This window comes from Schistocerca gregaria, chromosome 2 (genome assembly GCF_023897955.1).
Source record: "Schistocerca gregaria isolate iqSchGreg1 chromosome 2, iqSchGreg1.2, whole genome shotgun sequence".
NCBI lineage: Eukaryota > Metazoa > Arthropoda > Insecta > Orthoptera > Acrididae > Schistocerca > Schistocerca gregaria.
In genome coordinates, this window is record NC_064921.1 from 906,206,057 (window position 1) to 906,231,788 (window position 25,732).

A 25,732-nucleotide genomic window follows, 5' to 3' on the forward strand; every position below is an offset into this window, starting at 1 on the left:
CTTAGGCCTGACTTGACGCCCAGTGACTATAATCTGTTTCCTAGGTTAAATGAAAATTTGGCCGGAAAGCGATTCAGCTCTGACGACGAGGTGAATGAAGAGGTTCATAACTTTCTGAACAGCATGGCTGGCCGGTGTGGCCGTGCGGTTCTAGGCGCTTCAGTCTGGAACCGCGTGACCGCTACGGTCGCAGGTTCGAATCCTGCCTCGGGCATGGATGTGTGTGATGTCCTTAGGTTAGTTAGGTTTAAGTAGTTCTAAGTTCTAGGGGACTGATGACCACAGATGTTAAGTCTCATAGTGCTCCGAGCCATTTAAACCATTTGAACAGCATGGCGGCGAGCTGGTATGACATGGACATACAAAAACTGCCACAGCGTCTACAAAAATGCATCGACAGAAATGGTGATTTTGTCGAAAAATAGCTAAATGTTCAATCTGTAAATGGATGTAAACCATTGTAGAAATAAACAGGTTCAAATGGCTCTGAGCACTATGGGGCTTAACATCTGAGGTCATCAGTCCCCTAGAAGTTAGAACTACTTAAACCTAACTAACCTAGGGACATCACATACATCCATGCCCGAGGCAGGATTCGAACCTGCGACCGTATTTTTTCAATAATAATGCTTTATTACCTGAACCGGTTTTCGAGCCCTTTCAGGTTCATCTTCAGATGATTTCGGGAGGATCCGGGAAGTTACATCATTACTGGTAGTAGCAGTAAGTAAGAACTGAACTGACATCCATATCGACAGATAAGCTAGGCCTGGCGATACATTAAAGTTTGACCCATCCATCTGCCATAGAACTAGCACCCAGCATTGTGCTACTACCAGTAATGATGTAACTTCCCGGATCCTCCCGAAATCATCTGAAGATGAACCTGAAAGGGTTCAAAAACCGGTTCATGTAATAAAGCATTAATATTGAAAAAAAAATTGACTGGTGGCAGTTGTGTATAACTTATTTACATTTAATATACAGTCACGGTTCTAAAATATCCGTAATGGATAAGCATAAATAGGAGACCTTACTTTTGGGACTACCCTCGTATTTAACGTTTCTCCTGAAACACTTCGTATGTACCACCAAAAAAGCTGCTTTAAATATTTTGCCGGAAGTATTTTCGAACAATATTATCTGCACCTGACATACGCAAAAGTGGTGATGAAATCGTCAACATTAGATCCATCAAAACCAAGCTTTGCAGTAGCTTTTTGGTGGTGCATGTAGAGACGACATAATTTGTTTGGAAATGCAGCCTGGGATGTCACTCACCTCTCGCCGTCTGTTCGCAGTGGGCGCACGGGAGAGCGGCGGCGCGTCGCGCTACCCCGTCATGGTGTACGTCCACGGCGACTCCTACGAGTGGAGTTCCGGAAACCCTTACGACGGCAGCGTCCTCGCCAGCTACGGCGGCGTCGTCGTCGTCACAATCAACTACCGCCTCGGCGTTCTAGGTCAGTGGCGTACGCAAAGTGGCTCCTTCCCCTCCCGTCAGCGGCACAGATGTCCCATCAGTACTCGAGCGGCCTTCCCCAATGTTGACTCTCACAAGTAGACCACTTATCCGCCCGCCTGCTCGACTAGAGTACTGGCCGGGCTGCCTCGGAAAACGAGGTCGCGAGCCGAACTCGTGCTCTCAGAAGTTTTGACAGCTTGATGTCTTACCACGCTTTTCACCTCAAGTGGTAAAAACTTTCTCGTTCCTCCTAAATTGTTTCGGAACCACGGACGTGGCTGCACCTGTGCCTTTAAAAATAAGACTATTAAAGTAGAAGTTTACGTAAATGGCCTTTCATAGCACTTATATTTAGGGTAACACTATGAGAGATGATTCTGAGTGTATAACACGTTACTCTGAGCTTTTCCATTATCTAATGCTATTTTGTCTAAAACTGACATGGTGAGACCGTGGCTGTGTACAATTAATTTAGGTTAATTCTTACAAAGAAGAAAACAGCAACCAGCCAGTGTTCATACTGCTATTTATTTACGTAAATAGCGCCGTTACCGGTTTCGAACTGGAAAGTTCATCATCAGACGGCTGTTCACATGATTTTCAAGATACACTTTACATTATCGAATAATGAAAGTCGAAAACGGACGATAATGTAAAGCGTATCTTGAAAATCAAGTGAACAGCCGTCTGATGATGAACTTGCCAGTTCGAAACCGGTAACGGCGCTACTTGCCTAAATAAATAGCGGTATTAATAGTGGCTAGTTGCTGTTTCTTCTTTGGAACAATTAACCTACAATAATTCTTCGTTATCTATGAGCTGCCTGGATTTTAATATTATCCAGCTAAACCCCAAGGTCTTGTACACGGTATATTCTAGTGTTCGACCATTATTTTCTATTTTTGTTCTAACGAGTCAATATTGTTTGTTGGAAATCGAGTAAAATGAATATTTGTATTCAAGATAACGGATTCTAACATTGTCTCGAAACACAAATTTAAGCAGCCTCATAATGATGAACTTGCCAGTTCGAAACCGGTAACGGCGCTACTTTCCTAAATAAATAGCGATATTAATGGTGGCTAGTTGCTGTTTCTTCTTTGGAACAATTAACCTACATTAATTCTTCGTTATCTATGAGCTGCCTGGATTTTAATATTATCCGGCTAAATCCCAAAGTCTTGTACATGGTATACTATAGTGTTCGACCATTATTTTCTATTTTTGTTCTAACAAGTCATTATTGTTCGTTGGAAATCGAGTAAATGAATATTTGTGTTCAAGATAACGGATTCTAACATTTTCTTGAAACACAAATTTAAGCAGCCTCATACCATCGTTTTAGGTTTACGATTTCCATGTAAACTGATTTCATCCTCACAGTTAATTTTCACTTTACGTGCGTCTAGACACTCACAGTTTTTGTTTCATCTTCGCACGGCCTCAAAATTTCACAAGCGATTGTTCAGCGCACTTTCGTTTTGTACTTACACATTGCAATTCCCGAAAATTTACTCTGTGTGCGCAGCAACAACTAAGACATTTACAGAAGGTATTTGTAAAACCTTATTCATTGCAGATACATCATTTTTAGTTTTTCGAGATATTATATATCTTTTACGAAAGTCATCTGTTTTACTTGCATTTGATGCTCATTTCTATGATTGTTTCATGTGTGTGTGTGTGTGTGTGTGTGTGTGTGTGTGTGTGTGTGTGTGTTTTTATTTAGGTTTCCATACGACTCGCCAGTTAAAACGTGGATGGTTGATGAGTAAATGCTGTATCGTGACTGCATGGAGTGAAGTGAGTTGGGAAAGGGTTTTTTAAGCCGGCGACAGGTCCAGTGACGAAACTGTCTGAGCCCTGTAAGGGAGCTGACAAGCTGAAAAAAGAAATTTCTGTTAATGGATGTTAGGTCGATGGCGGTAGAGGGCTAGGTGACGAAATGGATCATAGTTGTGTGGAGGAAAGGATTTCGGTATTTATTGCATAGAGAGACGAAATTATATCAAAATGTTTATAAAGATTATTAAATACAGGATGTATTTCTCCGGTGCAGTTTTCAGGCAGTTATTCAATACTTCTGCAATTAATTGTACATCTTCTAGGTATTTTCAACTTTCGAGATGTGTGTGTGTGTGTTTGTGTGTGTGTGTGCGTATGTGTGTGTGTGTGTGTGTGGCACGTGTGCGTGTTTGGGCTGTATTAGGGGAGGCTGGAGAAAAGGGAGTAGTGTCGTACATTGCAATGGGACAAGGGAGGAGTTTGCGTAATGAGAGAGGCAACATGTGGCGTTCGCTGGGTTATTCGGTGGTTTTAATTTAACTAATTTGTAAATGAAAATGATAATCTTATTTTATTACTTTGAGTAATTACTAAATAAATTTTCTGCCGGCTAAAGATTTGATCAAGTTGCTAACGAACTCCAAGTTAACGTCGTGTTAAAGTGTTGTCTGTAAAAGTTGTGTAAGTGTCACTAAATCACAGTTCATATACAATTATGAATTATGATGGAAACAGTTACCTTCAGCAAAATGATCATTAAAACCACCGAATATCAGCCGCGCACAGCACTGACGTATGTTACCTGAAACAATATTCTTCGCAACTCGTGCGTAATTAATTTCGGCTCCATACATCAAAAAAAGGTTCAAATGGCTCTGAGCACTATGGGACTCAACATCTGAGGTCATAAGTCCCCTAGAACTTAGAACTACTTAAACCTAACTAACCTAAGGACAGCACACACACCCATGCCCGAGGCAGGATTCGAACCTGCGACCGTAGCAGCCCCGCGGTTCCGGACTGCAGCGCCAGAACCGCACGGCCACCGCGGCCGGCTTCCATACATCAGCTAGATAAGTTTGTTATAACGATCGTGCTATGAGCACTGTTTTTAAAGGACCAATATGATTCGAATTATTTTCATTAAAATGAGTTCGGAACCACCGATGCATATTTATTTTTACACATTTGTTTTACGTTCGGCATTCATGTCTGCAGAGTTCCGTAATTTGAATTTGCCGCTGAGACAATTGTTAAGATGGCGGCAGACAATTGATAGAGACTTTCTATTGTTAGAGCAAATAAGTATTTTTAATGCTTGTTAAAATTTACAGAAACAATACTTTCGTATTGTGGACTATTTAGACTTCATAAAGCAGACATTTGATTTGTTTCTAAGTAAAACACAGACAAATAGCGGAAAGAAATAATTGACACAGATAATGCTTACTGAGAGAGGAATTAAAGATACAATTAATTATTGACTCATATTTATAATAATAATGAACTCTATTATCAAGTAATAATTAACAAATTATTACAATTTCTTAACAGACCTCAGTCTGATATGCGTCCGCAACTTACAAAAGCCAACCAACAAAAGGTAAAAACAAAGGAAGACAAACGCAGATCATAAAAGGAAATTACAATTATCATTGTCTTTGTATGATACACATCGATATGTCTAATTACATCATAGAATATTATATAAATAATTAATATTTATAAGTTTTCACTGTTTTTTCATACGTCGAATACATAATGTTTGTAACTGTTAGAGGCATAATTTCCTCTCGTCGCACTGTAGCAAAAAATTTATAACCTGAATGTTACAAACAGCATAGTAAGATGGTTACGGTTTGACAGTAAATCGAACTACAATAAAATGAAATTCAAAATGTAAAAAGAGGATATTCCACAAATGATCGAGACTGACGATAATTGGGCTTATAAAAAGTTTAACGCAAGATAGAACTATGAATGATTACTACATCTGTGATTCAGGAAACGAAATATTCTTTACCCCAGGCAAGTACAAAGGAGACCCCTCCAGAAGAATGGCCAAAGTCAAGTCAGTAAAAGTATGGAGAACAGAAGCGGAAGATCTGACTAATATGTAGCTAGGAGCTTATGATTAGAATAACGAATTGCCTCGCACAGACTGTTTTATTTGATATTGAGTTGCTTTTGGAAACTGAAGCACCTAAATCTGCTTCTCAAAAATACGCAGTTGTGGTTTAAAAAAAGAAAAAGAAAAAGTATCTGTGTCAGAAGGTATAGTATAAGTGTTATTAGGAATAGTTGTAAATAGTGAACAGATTTCTGGAACATTAAGTTTACTTCCGCACGCCTGCGTTCATCAACCAGTCGTACTTTTTTAAAAAATAAGTAAAGAAAATATATTAAATAGGAACAGCTACAAATTTTCGTTAAAATTTGGGTACCCAAAGCACCAAATAACATGAAAGACTAACTGTAGAAGAATGGGCGACAGTATACTAATGCGTTAAAATATATAAAAGAAACTTTGGTGTTATGATGATTTCATGTATCAGGAATAGGATCAGTTTATACTAGAAAGCAATGACGAATAAAGTGTCCTGATAACGACGTAAGCTGATAAAACTGATGCGAAGACGTTCTGCTTGTAAAGAATCGCTATTGGTAAACAGTAGGTTTCATTCAGACTCCTTAAAGGCAAGCGATATTACTCTGATACAATGTTTGTATTCGTACATCCCTGCATCCACTCTGTCTCACGGTGATGACGCTGTAAATACATCACCAAACAATAGGTAGGTCACTGTCCAGTGGAAAAGTTATGTATCACAAGTTACAACTGTCCCAGGCAGTTCTTATGTTTCTTACTTTAACCTTAATGAATAAACGTATCATTACAATTCAAAATACTGTGACACAGTGTCTGTTTCGTTGCTATTACAAACATAACATGACAGTATAACCACTGACTTTACTGTTTACTCACTTTAATATTAGCGTAAAAATTTATCTCAGTGGAGAAACTGAATTTTATTTGTTAAGATGCTTCAAATGAAACGCTAACCCACACTTTCGAGTATTTTTTCTATATCTAACTACAAAAAGGAAACATTGAAACAGTACCAGTCTGTAAACTAGCTATTGACGTTACCAAGAAGGTAAAAATACGAACATTATCCATGTGATTATTCCACTCGTTACTGGAATTTAAAAGCTTTTGTCCACCATTTTCAGCACAAAACCTCTATACTTACGCTTAGGGTATTTATTTTGGAATATGGTTTTGTTTACGGTACTCAGTTACAAGGGAACGTAAACATTACTCTAACACTGACGTATGTGGAGCATAGGTTTAACTGCTGTAGCTTTTACATCTTATTTTTTGGTTGTGTCAGTCTACATCGCATGGATAATTTGTTGCTGGAGGAAATAATGAAAAGATTGTTCCATTTTGCAACTTTTCGTATTACTGTCGCAAGCCTGGGCAGGTGGGATAACGGTGGCGTACATGTTGAGACCGTGCGTCTCCCGTAATGTGTAGTCACCTAAATTTTTAAACATTTTCGCAGGAATATGAAATCGCTTGGGATATCCACCGACATTAATACATCCGCTGTATGAATCAACGTATTTCCGTGACGACAGCGGCTCCCTTGCGCTACAAATTACAGAGGGGACGGCCATATTAATTCTCGGCAGCTGATTTATGCGAGGTTCTTTTTGCCTTATTTCCCGTTTCTGTGCCATTGAAACTTGCTACTATCAGTGAATCTCAATTTCCTTCAGCTAAATTAAACGTATACAGGCCAACAGCGGTAGGAGAAAAATGAGTTACCTGAGAGTAAAGTAGGTTATGAGAGCCGCACATAGAGGAACAGCTGGTCAAAAGGTGATATTAATTTCCGGTTTCGTAATGTGATTAGTTTGATGCTACGTACCTGTGTCTTGGTCACTTTATCACATTTTGTCTACTACTAATGTGACATTGCAGTATTGTATAATTACTACTGTGATACGCAAGTTCCCTCCACAACAATGAAATTAAATAATAAACAATCCGGTAGTTTCTCTTGTACGTCGGTTTATTTTCCTTAATATCTTTTAATATCAAGTACTCGCAAAATTTGATATCTGCAATATTTTTGTATCTCTAAAATAAATTTTCCTTGCGAATAATATGTCGTAAACGTGCTGCAGCTACTGCATCTACATCTACCTTCTGCAAGCAGCCTTCATTAGTATGGTGAACGGTACTAATATCATTTCTCCCTTTAATCAAATGAGGCTATATGACAGCAAAAAAGCCTTTTCAAATCAAAAAAACATGTATGATGTATAGACTGATGAGCCAAAGCATTGTGACCACTTTCTTAATAGCGTGTTTGTTCGCCTTTGGAACAAAATACTACGCTGAATCTGCACATCAGGAATCCGACAGTTAGCTGGTAGGTTTGTGGAAGTAAATAGCATTAGCTGTCTACGCACAGCTCGTTAATTGGCGTAAATAACGGGCCGCCGATTTGCGTACGCTATAATGGCACACTATAGCAACCCAGGTGGGTTCCCTAGGATTAACCTAAGGCGACTCTGCTTGTCAAGACATCAACATAGTTTCACCATAATGCTACTCAAGCCATTATAGCGCGGTTCTGTCTCCGAGACAGATAAAACTATACTGCTGAACGACGGCATCGTCGTGTGGGGAAGACACCATGTATGAAGGGATGCAGGTCATTCGCAGCTGTCAGCGTGTCTTCGATTACTACCACAGGTACCATGTAAGCGAGGGAGAACATATCCCTTACTATAATACTGCTCCCAACATCCTGCATCCGTAGCGCAATGCGCGTTCGAGTGTTTGAGGGGACGATCAGCGACCTGGTGTAGCAAGGATGTGATTTATCCAAGAACCGACAAGTTTCCACTGATCGACGATCGAATCCCGATGGTACCGTGCCCACTGCGATCATACCTGACGATGTAACTGGTTCAACAAGTGCGCACGTAGGGGTGGTCTGCAGCAGAGCTCCATATTCAAAAATTTGCGCTGAACGGTGTACTCCGATGACCTGGGCGTGCACCAGCAATGTGCTCTTTCCTTAGAAATGCCACAGATCACCATCTATTCTACTTTACGGAGCAGACAAGCCTTTGAACAACATGTTCTGTCAAGAATCGTGGACGTCCAAACATTCAGCGTCTACTGGTATTTTGTCCTCTTACCGTAGAAGCTCACGACAGTAGCACGTGATCATTCGATGAGCGTCTCCGTTTTCGAGATACTCGTTCACAGGATCCTCGTAATAATAGTCGCTTATCTCAATGGATATCCCCGTTTGTAGCCCATATCTTCGCTAGAGCGATCCCCGGTCCGTGTCTGCTCCGCTTACATATTTCTGTTACCGCGTCACGTTCCTGCAACGCAACCAGAAGGCATCCAATGTCGCAGTAGGTAGAAGTCATAATGGTTTGGCTGATCAGTGTATACCGGGGCTGAAATGACGAAAATTCGTACGAAGGCCGGGATGCGAACCTGGGTCCCCCTGCTCGGTAGCTAGATGCGGCAACCACTAAACCACCCTTACACAGTTGCTTTGCTCAACTGCAAGCACTATCCTAGCTCGCCTCCGCTGTCAATCTAAATTCTCACTCACGCCTCAGCACACTTAGCCTCCCCCTAAATTCGAAGAGTGTTGCAGAGTCTCATCCGCTGAATTGTAATTTTGCCTGAGTATCAAACGAAACGAGGGATCTTCTCTGAAACCCAGGCATAGGTACTTAAATCAAATAAAACTCTATGGTTCCAGAGACATTTGTAAGTTCCAGACGTGAGTGATATGTATTTAAGCAGAATGAAGTGACAAATAAAAACTTGTACCAAGGCCCCGGGAATCATATGCAAGGCTATTGTGCCAGTGTGTCGCAGTGGTTAGTGCATCTGCCTAGTGAACAGGAGATGGTTCAAATGGTTCAAATCGCTCTGAGCACTATGCGACGTAGGTTCTCAGGTCATCAGTCGCCTAGAACGTAGAACTAATTAAACGTAACTACCCTAAGGACATCACACACATCCATGCCCGAGGCAGGATTCGAACCTGCGACCGTAGCGGTCGCTACGCTCCAGACTGTAGCACCTAGAACAGCACGGCCACTCCGGCTGGCAGTGAACAGGAGACATGGATTCAAATCGCGGCCTTGGAACAAATTTTCATTCGTCGCTTCATTCTGCAAGCATACAACCCCCCCCCCCCACCTCCCACACACACACACATACACGCACACGCTTCCCTATTTCATAAATAATCTACAAACTATAACAGTTACTACGTTGTTTCACTTAAATGCACAGTTGTTATTATGTTCTTTCACTAAAACATACAGAAAAAAACCAACTAGTTGCAAGGTTAGGAAACGACTGAAGCAACTCACTAGCGATTGTCAACAATAACATAAATGTTTCTTCTACAATCTTAAAGAAATGTAAATAAATATACTTGAGTAACAATTTATGATTTCCGGATGTTCTGGAAAACTACTACAGATACAAGTCTAGACATGTTTTATTATATTCACCAGATCAATAACAACAAAATAAATGGAAATCGTGCTTTAACGTCTTACAGTTTTGCGATGACTTCATATTAGGGAATTGGCTGAATTTCGGACAAAATCTTTTATTAGCCGCAGCTATGTACCTAAACATTTGTGCACCTATGTTTGTATGAAACTTTTTCTTCAGTTTTTCTTGCAGAATAACATATTAGATTACTTGCGTGTATTGATGACTTATAGATATACTTGTGAGCTGTAGACCCAGGTTCGAATCCTGGTATTATATTAGTAAGCATTCTCCCTTGTCCTGTTCCATTCTCGAATGGTGCCTGAAAAGTGTAACTGAAGGCAATGCTCCGTACCAGTTAGCGCTTTCGTGATTTTGTTGCCACGGTTGCTATGCGACACAGAAATTAAAATTCTGATTTATTTTTTAGGGACGTGCGTTCTGGGATTTTAACAGCAAACGTATTCGTGTCGAGTAACGCCATACTTGTAATGTAGGCTGTTGTCTGACACTGTCCCGCCTGCTCGACACTGTCCCGCCTGCTAATTGAATCTGTGACGAAATACGGCGCTCTTCATAGGAACGTGTTATGTCCTATATTATGCGGAGAACAACTTCATTCCTTTTCAGCTCAGTTGGGAGCTCCAATGTTAGGCGCGTAATGGGGCCCCTTAGGGATATGGCGGCTAAGGAGGGGAAGAAATCCAGTGTGCACTCCGTGTGCATTCCGGGAGGAGTCATTCCTGATGTGGAAAGGGTCCTTCCGGATGCCATGAAGAGCACAGGGTGCAGCGAGCTGCAGGTGGTGGCACATGTCGGCACTAATGACGTGTGTCGCTTTGGATCTGAGGAAATTCTCTCTGGATTCCAGCGGCTATCTGATTTGGTGAAGGCTGCCGGTCTTGCTTACGAGATGAAGGCAGAGCTCACCATCTGCAGCATCGTTGACAGAACCGACTGCGGACCTTTGGTGCAGAGCCGGGTGGAGGGTCTGAATCAGAGGCTCAGACGGTTTTGCGACCGTATTAGCTGCAGATTCCTTGACTTGCGCCATAGGGTGGTGGGGTTTCGGGTTCCGCTGAATAGGTCAGGAGTTCACTACACTCAGCTGGCGGCTACACGGGTAGCGGAGGCTGTGTGGCATGGACTGGGCGGTTTTTTAGGTTAGAAGGCCTCGGGAAAGTGCGGGATGGGCTGCAATGTCAAAGGGTGCTTGGCAATTACAGGACGTGCTTGGTTCAAGGAACAGTCGGAATTATAGTTGTAAACTGTTGTAGTTGCGCTGGAAAAGTCCCTGAGCTTCAAGCGCTAATAGAAAGCACAGAAGCTGATATCGTTATAGGTACAGAAAGCTGGCTAAAGCCTGAAATAAGTTCTGCAGAAATTTTTACGAAGTCTCAGACGGTGTTCAGGAAAGATAGATTAGGCAGAATTGGTGGTGGAGTGTTGGTGTCTGTCAGTAGTGGTTTATCTTGTAGTGAAGTCGAAGTAGATACTCCGTGCGAATTGGTGTGGGTGGAGGCTATACTTAACAGCCGAATTAAGTTAATAATTGGCTCCTTCTACCGACCCCCAGACTCCGATGATATAGTTGCGGAACAGTTCAGAGAAAGTTTGAGTCTCGTAACAAATAAATACCCCACTCATACGGTTATAGTTGGTGGGGACTTCAACCTACCCTCGGTATGTTGGCAAAAATACTTATTCAAAACCGGTGGTAGGCAGAAAACGTCTTCCGAGATTGTCCTAAATGCATTCTCCGAAAATTATTTAGAGCAGTTAGTCCACGAACCCACGCGAATTGTAAATGGTTGCGAAAACACACTTGACCTCTTGGCCACAAACAATCCAGAGCTGATAGAGAGCATCATGACTGATACAGGGATTAGTGATCACAAGGTCATTGTAGCTAGGCTCAATACCATTTCTTCCAAATCCATCAGAAACAAACGCAAAATAATTTTATTTAAAAAAGCGGATAAAGTGCCACTAGAAGCCTTCCTAAAAGACAATTTCCATTCCTTCCGAACTGACTATGCGAATGTAGACGAGATGTGGCTCAAATTCAAAGATATAGTAGCAACAGCAATTGAGATATTCATACCTCATAAATTGGTAAGAGATGGAACGGATCCCCCGTGGTACACAAAAAAGGTCCGAACGCTGTTGCAGAGGCAACGGAAAAAGCATGCGAAGTTCAGAAGAACGCGAAATCCTGAAGATGGGCTAAAATTTACAGACGCGCGAAATTTGGCAAGTACTTCGATGCGAGATGCCTTTAATAGGTTCCACAACGAAACATTGTCTCGAAATTTGGTAGAAAATCCGAAGAAATTCTGGTCGTATGTAAAGTACACAAGCGGCAAGACGCAGTCAATACCTTCGCTGCGCAGTGCCGATGGTACTGTTATCGACGACTGTGCCGCTAAAGCGGAGTTATTGAACGCAGTTTTCCGAAATTCCTTCACCAGGGAAGACGAATGGAATATTCCAGAATTTGAAACACGAACATCTGCTAGCATGAGTTTCTTAGAAGTAGATACCTTAGGGGTTGCGAAGCAACTCAAATCGCTTGATACTGGCAAGTCTTCAGGTCCAGATTGTATACCGATTAGGTTCCTTTCAGATTACGCTGATACTATAGCTCCCTACTTAGCACTCATATACAACCGCTCGCTCACCGATAGATCTGTACCTACAGATTGGAAAATTGCGCAGATCGCACCAGTGTTCAAGAAGGGTAGTAGGAGTAATCCATTTAACTACAGACCTATATCATTGACGTCGGTTTGCAGTAGGGTTTTGGAGCATATACTGTATTCAAACATTATGAATCACCTCGAAGGGAACGATCTATTGACACGTAATCAGCATGGCTTCAGAAAACATCGCTCTTGTGCAACGCAGCTAGCTCTTTATTCGCACGAAGTAATGGCCGCTATCGACAGGGGATCTCAAGTTGATTCCGTATTTCTAGATTTCCGGAAAGCTTTTGACACCGTTCCTCACAAGCGACTTCTAATCAAGCTGCGGAGCTATGGGGTATCGTCTCAGTTGTGCGACTGGATTCGTGATTTCCTGTCAGGAAGGTCGCAGTTCGTAGTAATAGACGGAAAATCATCGAGTAAAACTGAAGTGATATCAGGTGTTCCCCAGGGAAGCGTCCTGGGACCTCTACTGTTCCTGATCTATATAAATGACCTGGGTGACAATCTGAGCAGTTCTCTTAGGTTGTTCGCAGATGATGCTGTAATTTACCGTCTAGTAAGGTCATCCGAAGACCAGTATCAGCTGCAAAGCGATTTAGAAAAGATTGCTGTATGGTGTGTCAGGTGGCAGTTGACGCTAAATAACGAAAAGTGTGAGATGATCCACATGAGTTCCAAAAGAAATCCGTTGGAATTCGATTACTCGATAAATAGTACAATTCTCAAGGCTGTCAATTCAACTAAGTACCTGGGTGTTAAAATTACGAACAACTTCAGTTGGAAGGACCACATAGATAATATTGTCGGGAAGGCGAGCCAAAGGTTGCGTTTCATTGGCAGGACACTTAGAAGATGCAACAAGTCCACTAAAGAGACAGCTTACACTACACTCGTTCGTCCTCTGTTAGAATATTGCTGCGCGGTGTGGGATCCTTACCAGGTGGGATTCACGGAGGACATCGAGAGGGTGCAAAGAAGGGCAGCTCGTTTTGTATTATCGCGTTATAGGGGAGAGAGTGTGGCAGATATGATACACGAGTTGGGATGGAAGTCATTACAGCATAGACGTTTTTCGTCGCGGCGAGAGATTTTTACGAAATTTCAGTCACCAACTTTCTCTTCCGAATGCGAAAATATTTTGTTGAGCCCAACCTACATAGGTAGGAATGATCATCAAAATAAAATAAGAGAAATCAGAGCTCGAACAGAAAGGTTTAGGTGTTCGTTTTTCCCGCTCGCTGTTCGGGAGTGGAATAGTAGAGAGATAATATGATTGTGGTTCGAAGAACCCTCTGCCAAGCACTTAAATGTGAATTGCAGAGTAGTCATGTAGATGTAGATGTAGATTTAATTTTGAACATCGTTTTATAGCACCACGGATTAAACGCTTCAGTTCTCTTCTTCGCCATTTCTCCAACAGCCATACAATGAAGAGCTTGAAACGTACGAGTACTCTCTGAGAGATGTTTGACACAAGTAGAATTCTTCTGGCCAGGAATGCCCTCTTTGCCACTGGTCAGTGTTTCATTTTCTCGTTGCTTCGTCTGTGATGTGTTAATTTGGGTATGAGGTAGACTTACTTACATATCCTCGCCTACTTCCCGATCACCAATTTCGATTTTATGTTTAAGACTAATTTCATTTCTGTTAAAAAAGGTTCAAATGGCTCTGAGCACTATGGGACTTAACATCTGAGGTCATCAGTCCCCTAGAACTTAGAACTACTTAAAGCTAACTAACCTAAGGACATCACACACATCCATGCCCAAGGCAGGATTCGAACCTGCGACCGTACTGGTCACGCGGTTCCAAACTGAAGCGCTTAGAACGACCACAAAGGCTGGCTCATTTCTGTTACTCCTCATTACTTCCGTCATTGTAAGGTTTTCTCTCAGGACAAATTTTCATTAGATTATTAATTCCATACGAGCAGTCTTGCAGTTTTTCCTCATTTTTACAGAGGAGCGCACTGTCATCAGAGAATCTAATTAATTATATTATATCACCCTGAATGTTAAATTCCCCTCTTGAATCCTTCTCTTATATCCGGTTTTGCATCTTCGATGTGTAGATTGAACAGCAGAGTGAAAGACTGCGCCCCTGTCCTACGCCGTCTTTCTTTCGGGCCCTTCGTTCTTCGGTTTATATTCCTTTCCTTCCCTCTTCGCTTCGCACATTGCCACAATTTCTTTATCACTCACTCTTATTTTTCTCTAAAGTTGGAGCATCGAATGCTTTTCCCATGTCGACAAACCTAATGGACTTTTTCTCCTATCTGACGCCGTTACTTATCCTGAAGTGAAATTGATCCTCTGTTTCCTTTCGCATCCTTATTTACATATTTCTTGTTACAATTATGATGAATGAGTTAATAACCAGACTGTGCAATACTCTTCCAACTTACCTGCCCTTGATGTCTACTGGATTTTGTGGATGTTCTGTTTGTGCAAGTCTGATAGTGTTTCTCTAGTTTCAGAGATTTTACACCCAATGAGAATAGTCGCTTGGTTGCCGCTTTTCTCATAGATTTTAGATATTCGGAAGAATATTATCTAACCCTTCAGCTTTGTTTGATCTCAAAGATCAGGTGCATTATAATACAGGGTCCCCTATTTCTCCCACACTCGCTCCTTCTGTCCCATCATCAGACAATTCTCGCGCTGGTAGTGCCCTTCCGTGTACTCTTTCTGCTTATCCACTCTCTCCTCTGCGTATAATAGTGGTACTATCATTGCAACCTTAATGTTGTTGCTTACAGTTTTAATTTCATCGAAGTTGGTTTTGAATATTCTGCATGCTCATCAGTCCTTCCGACGACCAAGTCTCTTTCGATTTCTTTACTCATTTCTTGCAGCCATTTCGCCTTGGCTTTGTTACAGTTCCTGTTTATTTCAATGCTAATAGAATTACTTTGTTGCTTTCTTGGCTTTCCTTAAATATTTCTGTACTTTCATATTTAACTGATAACTTGCGTATTTCTTCTTTTGCCTGTGTTTTATTTGCAGTTACGTTCTTAAGTTTCCACGTTTCAGTTCTGCGACTCCCAAATGGTCAGTCGCCTTCACGTGCATACCGTGGTATTCATTATCGCGGTATCTACCGCCTTAGACAACTTTAAAAGCTTCTCATCATTCCAGAGTACTTCAGTATCCTCCTTCTTTCCCCATTTATTCTTCCGGACGATTCTCTTCAATTTCGGTCTACTACTCTTCGTTAATAAATCGTGATCTAAGATTATATCAGCCCTTAAGTGTGACTTACAGTGAAATGTTGGATTTAGGAACCTCTGTCTGACCATAATGAAATCCGGCTGGCCTCTTCCCCTATCTCCGATCACTGTGAAGGCACCGAGATGTAAAGTTCTCTTCTGGTACAGCGTTATTAGCATTATGCAGATTTTTGGAGCCCTCGAATTTGAGGGCGACATTATGTTGGACTGCGCGGGATCTTAGTAGCACTTTAGTCGTGGTCGAAGTTCCGGCCGTCCACATCTCACCAACACAAATGAGAATCACCGTATCGTGTAATAAGCACGTCGTCATCTGCTCCTACCATCCGAAAACAAGTAATAGGCTCTCAGAAGCATTCTGTTGAGCAATGAACCACGGTTCTGAACTACCCAGGTGACCATGTCGGCACGTGTATATACAGTGTGTCCCTGGGTGAGTGGTCAGGATTCAAGAATGGAACAGGAATAGACATTCGAAACAAAGAAAGAGTAGTAAACATGGATTCTAAAACGTATACCTTAAGAGATATGAGCACTTCTTCATCTACGGTACTGTGAAACAAATCTCTTGTACTGGAAGGTCTTTGCCTTCGATATTATTGAAGAAGCAGTATAGACTAACAGAAGAAAAAAATATCTATTAGACATGGACTCTAAAATGCATACCTTAATAGCTACAATCATTTGTTCAGCAGAGGTGTTGTAGGGTGATTTTTTCCATCGGGTGCAAACTCTGTGGATTCATCAACTAGAGATACGGAACAAAAAAGGTCTAATGAACTGATGTCCGGCAATGCATGCTTCCCATGCTAGAGACAATTTACCCAATCATATTTTGTTGCAGAGACTGCGATCTAATACGCACTGCACCATGAAGTCACAGTTACAGAACGCATGGTTTCCTCCTAGAGCGTGGTACAGTTTCTCATACGTCCTGCCCTAGCGCCCTCTCATGCCATTAGTAACTGGTAATGTTGTGTCCTATTCACTTCTCTTGCTGACTCACGTTGTAGTGGATGTGATATAGCGTTGTGCATAATGGTTCCATATTCAACTCATGAGCCTGCCGAGATGGTGTTTACTTTGGAAAGCCAAATGGCGAGCACTAAGGTTGTATCAGGATACCTATCCCCGCCGACAACAACCACAGCGTTAAACGTTTGTATCAGTGTTTCGCCGTTTGTATGAATAAGGTCGTTTCAGGAAGCAGGAAATCATGAAGGACATACCCAAAATATTTGTACACCAGACTTGGGGGAAAATGTGATTAACGCTGTCGAAGGAAACTGCCATGTCAGTACCATGTAGCTGGTACGTCACAACAACCAGACAACTGTGTGGAACATTCTCCATGACAATTGTTATTACCCTTATCACTTACAGCTTGTTCATGGCTTACTAGTGGCAAAGTGACCACACCAGGAGAAATTTTGAACTGGTTTCTTCACCAGGAAACCACGATTCCGAGATTTGTGTCATACAAAAAATATTTGTGTAATCATATGGGACTTAACTGCTAAGGTCATCAGTCCCTAAGCTTACACACTACTTAACCTAAATTATCCTAAGGACAAACACACACACCCATGCTCGTTGGAGGACTCGAACCCCCGCTTGGACCATGTGTCATACACCCTAGTCACAGATGCGGCCACCTTTACGCGGAGTGGTAACTCACACCTTCATAACAGTCATCTGTGGGATGGTATGTAGAAGTCCTTGTGACAGCGAATAGTTAGCAGCAGTACAGCCGGAATGTGAGGGCCGGGAATATTGGAGACAGTATTTTTTGACCAGTCTTCCTTCCACATCTACTAACAATCCGGAACAATCGGCGTTTCTTCCGGGTGATTGGCCTTCCCTGCTAGGGGAAGTGCCACTGGTAATTCGAAGGGATATGTGGTGGCTACAAGGTGGTGATCTAGTCCACTTCACTGTTAAGGCCCGAACGCATCTCAGTCGTGTCTTTCCGTTCCATTGATCGGATGAGGGGGTCCAATTCACGGCCTTCTATTTCACCGGATCTCATCCCGTGCGATTTCTGATTGTGGGGCAATCTAAAAAATATCGTGTATGCAGAACCTATTCCAGATATGGAGACAATGGATCAGCGCATCCATGCTGCCTTTGACACTGTTCGGATGCGCCCTGGTTGATGTGAACGTGTAAGACAGAACATGCCACGGCGCCTTCACGCATGCGTTGATCACATAGGCACATGGAAACCATTTTCAACACTTGCTGTAAGTATGGCTGCATGGTACAGTGCGTATCAGACAGCAGTCTCAGTAATTATGTATGATTGACTAAGTGGTCTCTAGCATCGAAGCCAAGCATTTCCGGACACAAGTTCATTAGATCTTTTTTGTTCCGTATCCTCTCATCGATCAGAACCTGTCAGGGATTTTCTCTGCCTCGTGATGACTGGGTATTGTGTGATGTCCTTAGGTTAGTTAGGTTTAAGTAGTGTTACGTTCTAGGGGACTGAAGACCATAGATGTTAAGTCCCATAGTGCTCAGAGGCATTTGCACGATTTTTGATCAGAACCTACAGTTTGTATACTGTGGAATATAAATGTGTGTGCGTGTGATAGTGGTGTGTGTGTGTGTGTGTGTGTGTGTGTGTGTGTGTGTGTGTGTGTGTGTGTGTGCATGTATGTAAGGAATATTCACAACATAAATATAAATAAATAAATAAGCAATATTCACTATACACGTAAATGTTTAAATGTAGCAATATGCTTGGCAGTTGCAGAGATTAACAGAGTCGTAACATATTCCACAAGCCGGCCGGAGTGGCTGTGCGGTTCTAGGCGCTACAGTCTGGAACCGCGAGACCGCTACGGTCGCAGGTTCGAATCCTGCCTCGGGCATGGATGTGTGTCATGTCCTTAGGTTAGTTGGGTTTAAGTAGTTCTAAGTTCTAGGTGACTGATGACCTCAGAAGTTGAGTGCCATAGTGCTGAGAGCCATATGAACCATTTTTTATTCCAGAAGTACGATTAATACAGTGAAACATGAACCCAGAAACTATATGTCAAATCTCTGATGTTTACTGCTGAGTAACACGACATGATATCGAAGAATATTCTGTTGATTTATTATAATGCCCGTGCTGTACGTGAGAATAATGAGTTCTCGCTCAGGGCTACGCACCCACATTTCTTGTAAGCCTTCTTTGCTACCACTTATTTCAATCTGTTTTTCTAATTAATATCATTAATGAGCTATTAACAGTTAATTATGTAAAACTTTCATTTCACGCTACGAAGCTAGAATACCTCTCATAGCTGTTTCTCTGACTGGTTCGATGGGGCTCACCATGAATTGCTTCATCTCAGAGTAGGGTTTGCACCCCACATCCTCAGTTATTTGCTGGCTGTGTTCCAAACTCTGTCATCGTCCACAATATTTACGCTTTACAAATCCCTCCGGTAGCATGGAGGTTATTCCTTGATGCCCTAAAACATGTCCTATCATACTCTTCCTTCATCTTGTCAGTGTTTTCCTAATCATTCGCTCTCCTTAGATTCCTAAGAGAATCTTCTCATCCATTATTTTAATAGTTCAGCCCGAGGCGGTATTCGAACTTGCGACGGCAGCAGTTGCGCGGTTCAGGACTGAAGCGCCTGGAACCGCTCGGCCACAACGGCGGGCTCAGGAAGTTTCTCTGCCTATTCTGTCCCAAATATTTCCAGTTGCGACATCATTTGCCTCACAGAAAATGTTTCATCTACCAAGAGCCCTTGGGATGAGAGCCAAATTAATTAATAACCAAATCAATATAAGCAATAACTCGCTGATTATGTTACCACTAAAACAACAACAAATAGAAGTGTAGAATATAACCAGCCTAAATAATTAATTAATTTCCCCCTCCCTCCACCCTCCTGTCTCTGTTTCTGTCTCTGTCTCTCTCTCTCTCTCTCTCACTCTCTCTCTCTCTCTCTCTCTCTCTCTCTCTCTCTCTCACACACACACACACACACACACACACAGACGCACGCGTGCGCCCAAAGCAAAAAATTCACTCATTCGAAGAATAACGTACTCACATACAACAACACACACAAGACACATACGCACACATAACGAATGAACAAATATCAAACCACACATACGCAACACAAACAAAAATATAAAACGCACAGTGACAGTTGGTAACACTACACAGAGCAGAGAAACACAAATTCAATACACGGTCACAAGTACACTTGAAGTGTTGAAAGAAATTTCATCAAAAAAACGCCAAAAATGAGTCATCTGGGGTATGAAGATAGAATAAATACACACCCAGAAGTCAAACATGAATTAACATCATTAGAAATCTCATGTTACACCAAACGAAAGTTCAAACTCACGATAATTGTGCAGCCAAAGTTGTTTCGAACCTGTATAACAAGAGAACAACAGTAGAAAACGTGAAATTTTAATGTACTTTTAACTACTTGTAATATATTTATTATATACATAAAAACAAACGTTTGTTACAGGCCACTGAAGATGCTTCATATACAAAAGAAGTGAAACACTTTCATTTAGTTGTAGTTGCAGAGACGAGATAACTGCATGAATAATAATCCATTTGGTTACGGAGGAAGAGTCTTATCAGCTTTGGTGAATGTCTCTTTTACAATCGTTTCCTTTGGATCATGTAGTACTTTACACGTGCCTGTTTGGTTGTTACACTACAGGCTTCCTGAACGCCAATACGGACGTGTACCTGCGGTCGCCGGCCAACTACGGGCTGATGGACCAGATCGCGGCGCTGCATTGGATCCAGGAGAACATCGCCGTCTTCGGCGGTGACCCCACCAACGTGACGCTGGTGGGGCACGGCACGGGCGCAGCCTGCGTCCACCTGCTCATGACGTCCAGCGCCGTGCCCGACGGTGAGCTGGTGCTGATGATGGTAGTGCTGATGATGGTAGTGATGATGATGATTGTTATAATAAGTTTTGTTGGGATTCGCGATTCGCAATTTTTCACAAACACAACATTTATTGATGTAAGTTCGCAAGGTTGATTACAGGACAACAAATGGTAGGTAACAGTAATTATGCCAGTAAAAGTCTCCTAATTGACGCAAACGGAAGTTCACTTCTAATTTTCCATAAAGGTTCGTGGTAAAACACACAGACACACAAACACTAGAAACAGTCCAATTCAGAGACGAAGACGTTATCTTCAATGGTCGCAGTACACGAGGTAGCCATCCGGAGTGAACTGAACTTCGGGGCTGGTTCTAGCCCCTAAATAGCTGTCTCCAGCCAATAGGGTTTTGGCATAGTGATACTTCCTGCAGGTCGTGTCTCGAGCTCCCCCTGCGGGAGGTAGTGCTCCGAATGTCTGTTTCCTTTATCTTGTATGTAAATAGGCGGTGTTTACCATTGTACTTTTGATACGCCTTGGGAATAGACAACCTCGTCGTCTTCGGTGTATAATGGGTTGCCGACCCTCAGGGGCTAGCTTGGCTCCGCTATAACAAGTACAGTTTTGCGTTTACTGGTCATTGAGAGCCAACGCGGCCATCCCCAAATAATATATATACTAAAATGGGATCTGTTTCTTCGTAACAGGTACCATCGGTGGCGATGCAGCTCTTTAGAATGAAATTACAATGAAAAGAACACTCTTAGCTGGTTACAGGCGTTGACATACGTTGGCGTATGTCAACGCCTGTAACCAGCTAAGAGTGTTCTTTTCATTGTAATTTCATTCTAAAGAGCTGCATGGTCACCGATGGTAATGTGTGCCCCGACCGGGACTCGAACCCGGGATCTCCCGCTTACATGCCAGACGCTCTATTCATCTGAGCCACCGAGGACACAGAGGACAGTGCGACTACAGGGATTTATCTCTGTCACGCCTCCCGCGAAACCCACATACTCAACGTATTCTCACGCACTACATTCCCAGTGCCCCCGCCCATTATACTCATTACTCGCGGTGCGTTGCCGATTCCCGTAAGAGTTCGGGCTCTGTTTGTGCATTCGCACTGAAGAAGAAGATGGTCAAGTGGCCGGTGAGCCTTAACTATATATATATACTGTAAACAGCTAAGGGTGTTCATTTCATTGTAATTTCATTCTAACGAGCTGCATGGTCACCGATGGTATCTGTTCTTTCGGACATGTCCGAAAGAACAGATACCATCTTAGTAAAATATATAGCTAAGGCTCACCGGCCACTTGACCATCTTCTTCATCTGTTCGAATACACAAACAGTGCCTGAACTCTTACGGGAATCGGCAACGCGCCGCGAGTAATGAGTATAATGGGCGGGGGCACTATGAATGTGGTGCGGGAGAATAAGTTGAGAATGTGGGTTTTGCGGGAGGCGTGACAGAGATAAATCCCTGAAGTCGCACTATCCTCTGCGTCGTCAGAGGCTCAGATGGATAGAGTGTCTGCCATGTAAGCAGAAAATCCCAGGTTCGATTCCCGGTCAAGGCACACATCTCCATCTGTCCCCATTGACGTAAGTCAACGCCTCTAATCAACTAAGGGTGTTCATTTCATTGTACTTTCATCATCAAATAAGTTACTTCCAGAAGCTTCATTTTGTTTGTAACGTCAACGTCGAGATGTTCTGCCCATCTTCAGATGGTTAGAGGCGTTGTAATACAGTATAACAATTGTCAGCAGCTTATCATTTGCTTCCACACTGTACGCACGTAAAACGGCGCAAACAGCTTAAAAAATCTTATGCAGTACAGGAGCGGATGACATGCTGGTGACAATTGTGATACTGTATTGAAATAATGCAGTTCTAAATCAGTTGTGACGGTAAAATTAAGCTTGTTCAAAGTATTTGTGGCTCGTGACGTTAGCTTTCAACGACGCCTTTTGGCGCGCTTCATCACGTTCATTAGAAATTCTTCAGTGTCCGTATTTTCTGGAATGTGTGCGGATAAAAGTGGTAATAAAGTAAAAACTTATCAACGATGAATGCACAAAAATAATTTAGACAGCATGGATATGCAAATACTCACACAAATACTAAAATATTATTAAGGTTCAATTATAGCAATTACTACATGCAGAGAAATTCAATAACGTGAACTGCTCTGTCCTGCCATATAAGTCTGACCACCGTCGAAAACGTATATAGGTACATTTTGAAACGCGAACCGCTGCGAGATGTTGAGGAAGAGAGTGAGTGGCAGCTACCGACAGGGATGTGGAGCCATGCCGAGACTAGTGCTGTGGCCAGGTGTTCTAGGTTTCTCGTTTTGAGGACCCACAGCGCGAACAACCCGATCGAGATGGTCGAACATATTTTCGACTAAGTCTAAGACCGGGGACTCTGGTGGCCAGGAGAGAGCCGCAATATCATCCTGGTGCTGAAACTTCCTGCAGATTAAAACAGAGTGCCGGACCGAGACTCGCACTGGGGACCTTTGCCTTTCACGGGCAAGTGCTCTACCATCTGAGCTACCCAAGCACGACTCACGCCCCGTTGTCACAGCTTTACTTCCGCCTCTACCTCATCTCCTGGTGCTGTTCAACCCACGGAATGTGAAACAGTTTGCGTTAAACAAATGAGCAAACTAAAATATGAACAATATTTGATGAGACAACCACAAGGTGTGTTAAAAATGGACAGTAATACAAGTACCAATTAAAAGAAAGACTTAAGTATTGAAACTACAGTATATACGGAATACAAAGACAATTTTAACAAAACAAAAGAACTTTATGAATACAAGAAAATGGGAATATGTAGGAAGAGACAGTGTGGCAAGTAATGATCAAAAGAGATGATTATATTAAGTTTAGGAGAATGGAAGTGTTGAGCTGTGTCTGGTCATTTAGGATTAGATCATTACTGTGAGCAAGATGTTTGTTAATTTCGAGGGCTTCTAGCAGGTTGCGTTTAAGGCCCTTGTTTACTATGTGAAGTACGCAGGACACTGTCTGGTAATTGTGACATTCACTCAGTACATGCTTAGAAAATGCAGAGTCTGAATTCTGGAACCTCCAGCTGCGTTCATGTTCAGCCAGCCTAGTTGCGATGTCTCTGCCTGACTGACCACTGTAAAATTTGTCAGAATCAGAACAGGTGATTTTTTATATCCCACTGTTGGCTAATAACTGGATCTTATATGTGCTATTTAAAATACACGGGCTGTCGTTTTCCTGAGATAATAGGAAAGCCTACACTTGCAGGATTTCAGTGCTTTGGCAACAATCTGTGATACCTCACCTAGAAACGGTATTGTACACTATTTTTTGCAGACAGTGTATGTGGAAGCAGGTGGGGCATAGAGGAGGGGTATAATTTTCCGTTTTCGTTTCCTGTGGAAGAGATTGTAGCCATTGGCTGTAACAATAAATTTTATTGTATCAAACTCTGCTTTAAAATCATCTCGGGACATGTAGAACAAAAGCAAACTGGTAGTTTCCCTATTTTCGGGCAGTTCTGGGTCACGCTGACCAGTCGTAGCGATCGGTCCGAGATGGCCACAGTCGGATAGTTGGACTCACTGATCGCAACTCATGATTCATCACTGCTATCCATTGTTCCTCCCACTTATGCATATCTCCCGGCCTCAATAGAAAGCCGACACTCTGCAGGGGAACGGCACATTGTGTTCTCCGTAAGCTTCTCCAGAAGTTTGAATTGTTTACTCGTTTCCACATAATTCCACATGTCCTGGTGCCCAGCAGAAAGGTTTATGTTTTTCCTCTAAGCGTAGATGTAGAAGGTTTCCCTGCATTTTCTTCTGCTGGAGACATTTGCTGCTATGCCTGTATCGTACTATTGGACCAGAGCCGAGCAGTATCTTCTTCCTATGAAGACACGTCATCTGTTCCCACACCTTCAAGATGTACGCTGGCCAACACTAAGGGAAGTGTATTCATTTTTCAGACGAACACTAATGATAGGTTGCCGAACAAGTGTGAACAGCCACAGAAGCACCTTAGTATTATGCTCTGGTGATACCACATATATAGAAGTATTTAAAAAATCGTATTAAAAACCAAAGAGAGCTATTAATGAACAAACCATTATTCATCTCACTTTTAATCATCGGTGCATACTCTGGTGTAAATGTTATGTCTATATTAATGCGTTAAATCTTGTAGATGGGGCAACCACAGCTGTGACTAGCCATCTTCGAGATTAAGTAGCCGCTTCAGCTGTATTTAATCTGTTTATTTTCAGATTCTCAAGAGGTTTCGAGGCACTAGAAACATCTTCCTCATGTTACACGTAATTTACACATAAGAAATACGTTGTTGGGAACATTGAACCCAACTTCTGCCATCAAGCTTAACTAATAAACTGGTAAATGATGGTACGTCAATGAATCAAAATAAGCCAGACTTAGGGATCCAAATTAAAAAACGTCGGTGGATCCACGGCTCAAGTCTATGTCTATTCCCAGAGCACGGGAAGCGACCACGTGCTGTGGAACAATAATTTAATACCAAAATGAGATTTTCAGTCTGAAGCGGACTGTGCGCTGATATGAAACTTCCTGGCAGAATAAAACTGTGAGCCGCTCAAGATTAGCCGAGCGGTCTGGGAGGCTGCACTCATGGACTGTGCGGCTGGTTCCGGCGGAGGTTCGAGTCCTCCCTCGGGCATGGGTCTGTGTGTTTGTCCTTAGGATAATTTAGGTTAAGTAGTGTGTAAGATTAGGGACTGATGACCTTATCGCCGGCCGCGGTGGTCTAGCGCTTCATTCTCGCTTCGCGCGTCGGTCGACTAGGTCGTGCTCTTAGTTCCGCCTCTACCGTAGCGCAGCGTGTTTTCCTCCTGTCAGTTTAGTGCCGTGTTGGTCTCCGTGCGCGTCGCATCGCTGGTTGTCGGCTGGTGTTTGGTGTTCGTGCGGCCCTTCCTGTCGCGGCGTCGTCTCTCGCCGTGATGTCCACCATGGTTCCCACGAAAGTTCCGCGTACAGGTACAGTCAGTTTTACCTTTGACAAATCCACGCGTCACGTCCAGCCCGGTTCTTTGGAGATACATGACTGGT

General features: G+C 42.5%; 1 protein-coding gene across 1 annotated transcript in view; it reads left to right on the forward strand.

Moving 5' to 3' along the window:
- Positions 1-1,270: 1,270 nt before the first annotated feature.
- Positions 1,271-25,732, forward strand: part of LOC126336045 (neuroligin-2-like) — a 119,854-nt gene continuing 95,392 nt past the window's right edge. Inside the window, exons 1-2 of the mRNA XM_049999525.1 lie at positions 1,271-1,463; positions 20,441-20,638. Of these exons, the coding sequence (XP_049855482.1) occupies positions 1,271-1,463; positions 20,441-20,638 (391 nt within the window). The remainder of the gene's footprint in view (positions 1,464-20,440; positions 20,639-25,732) is intronic.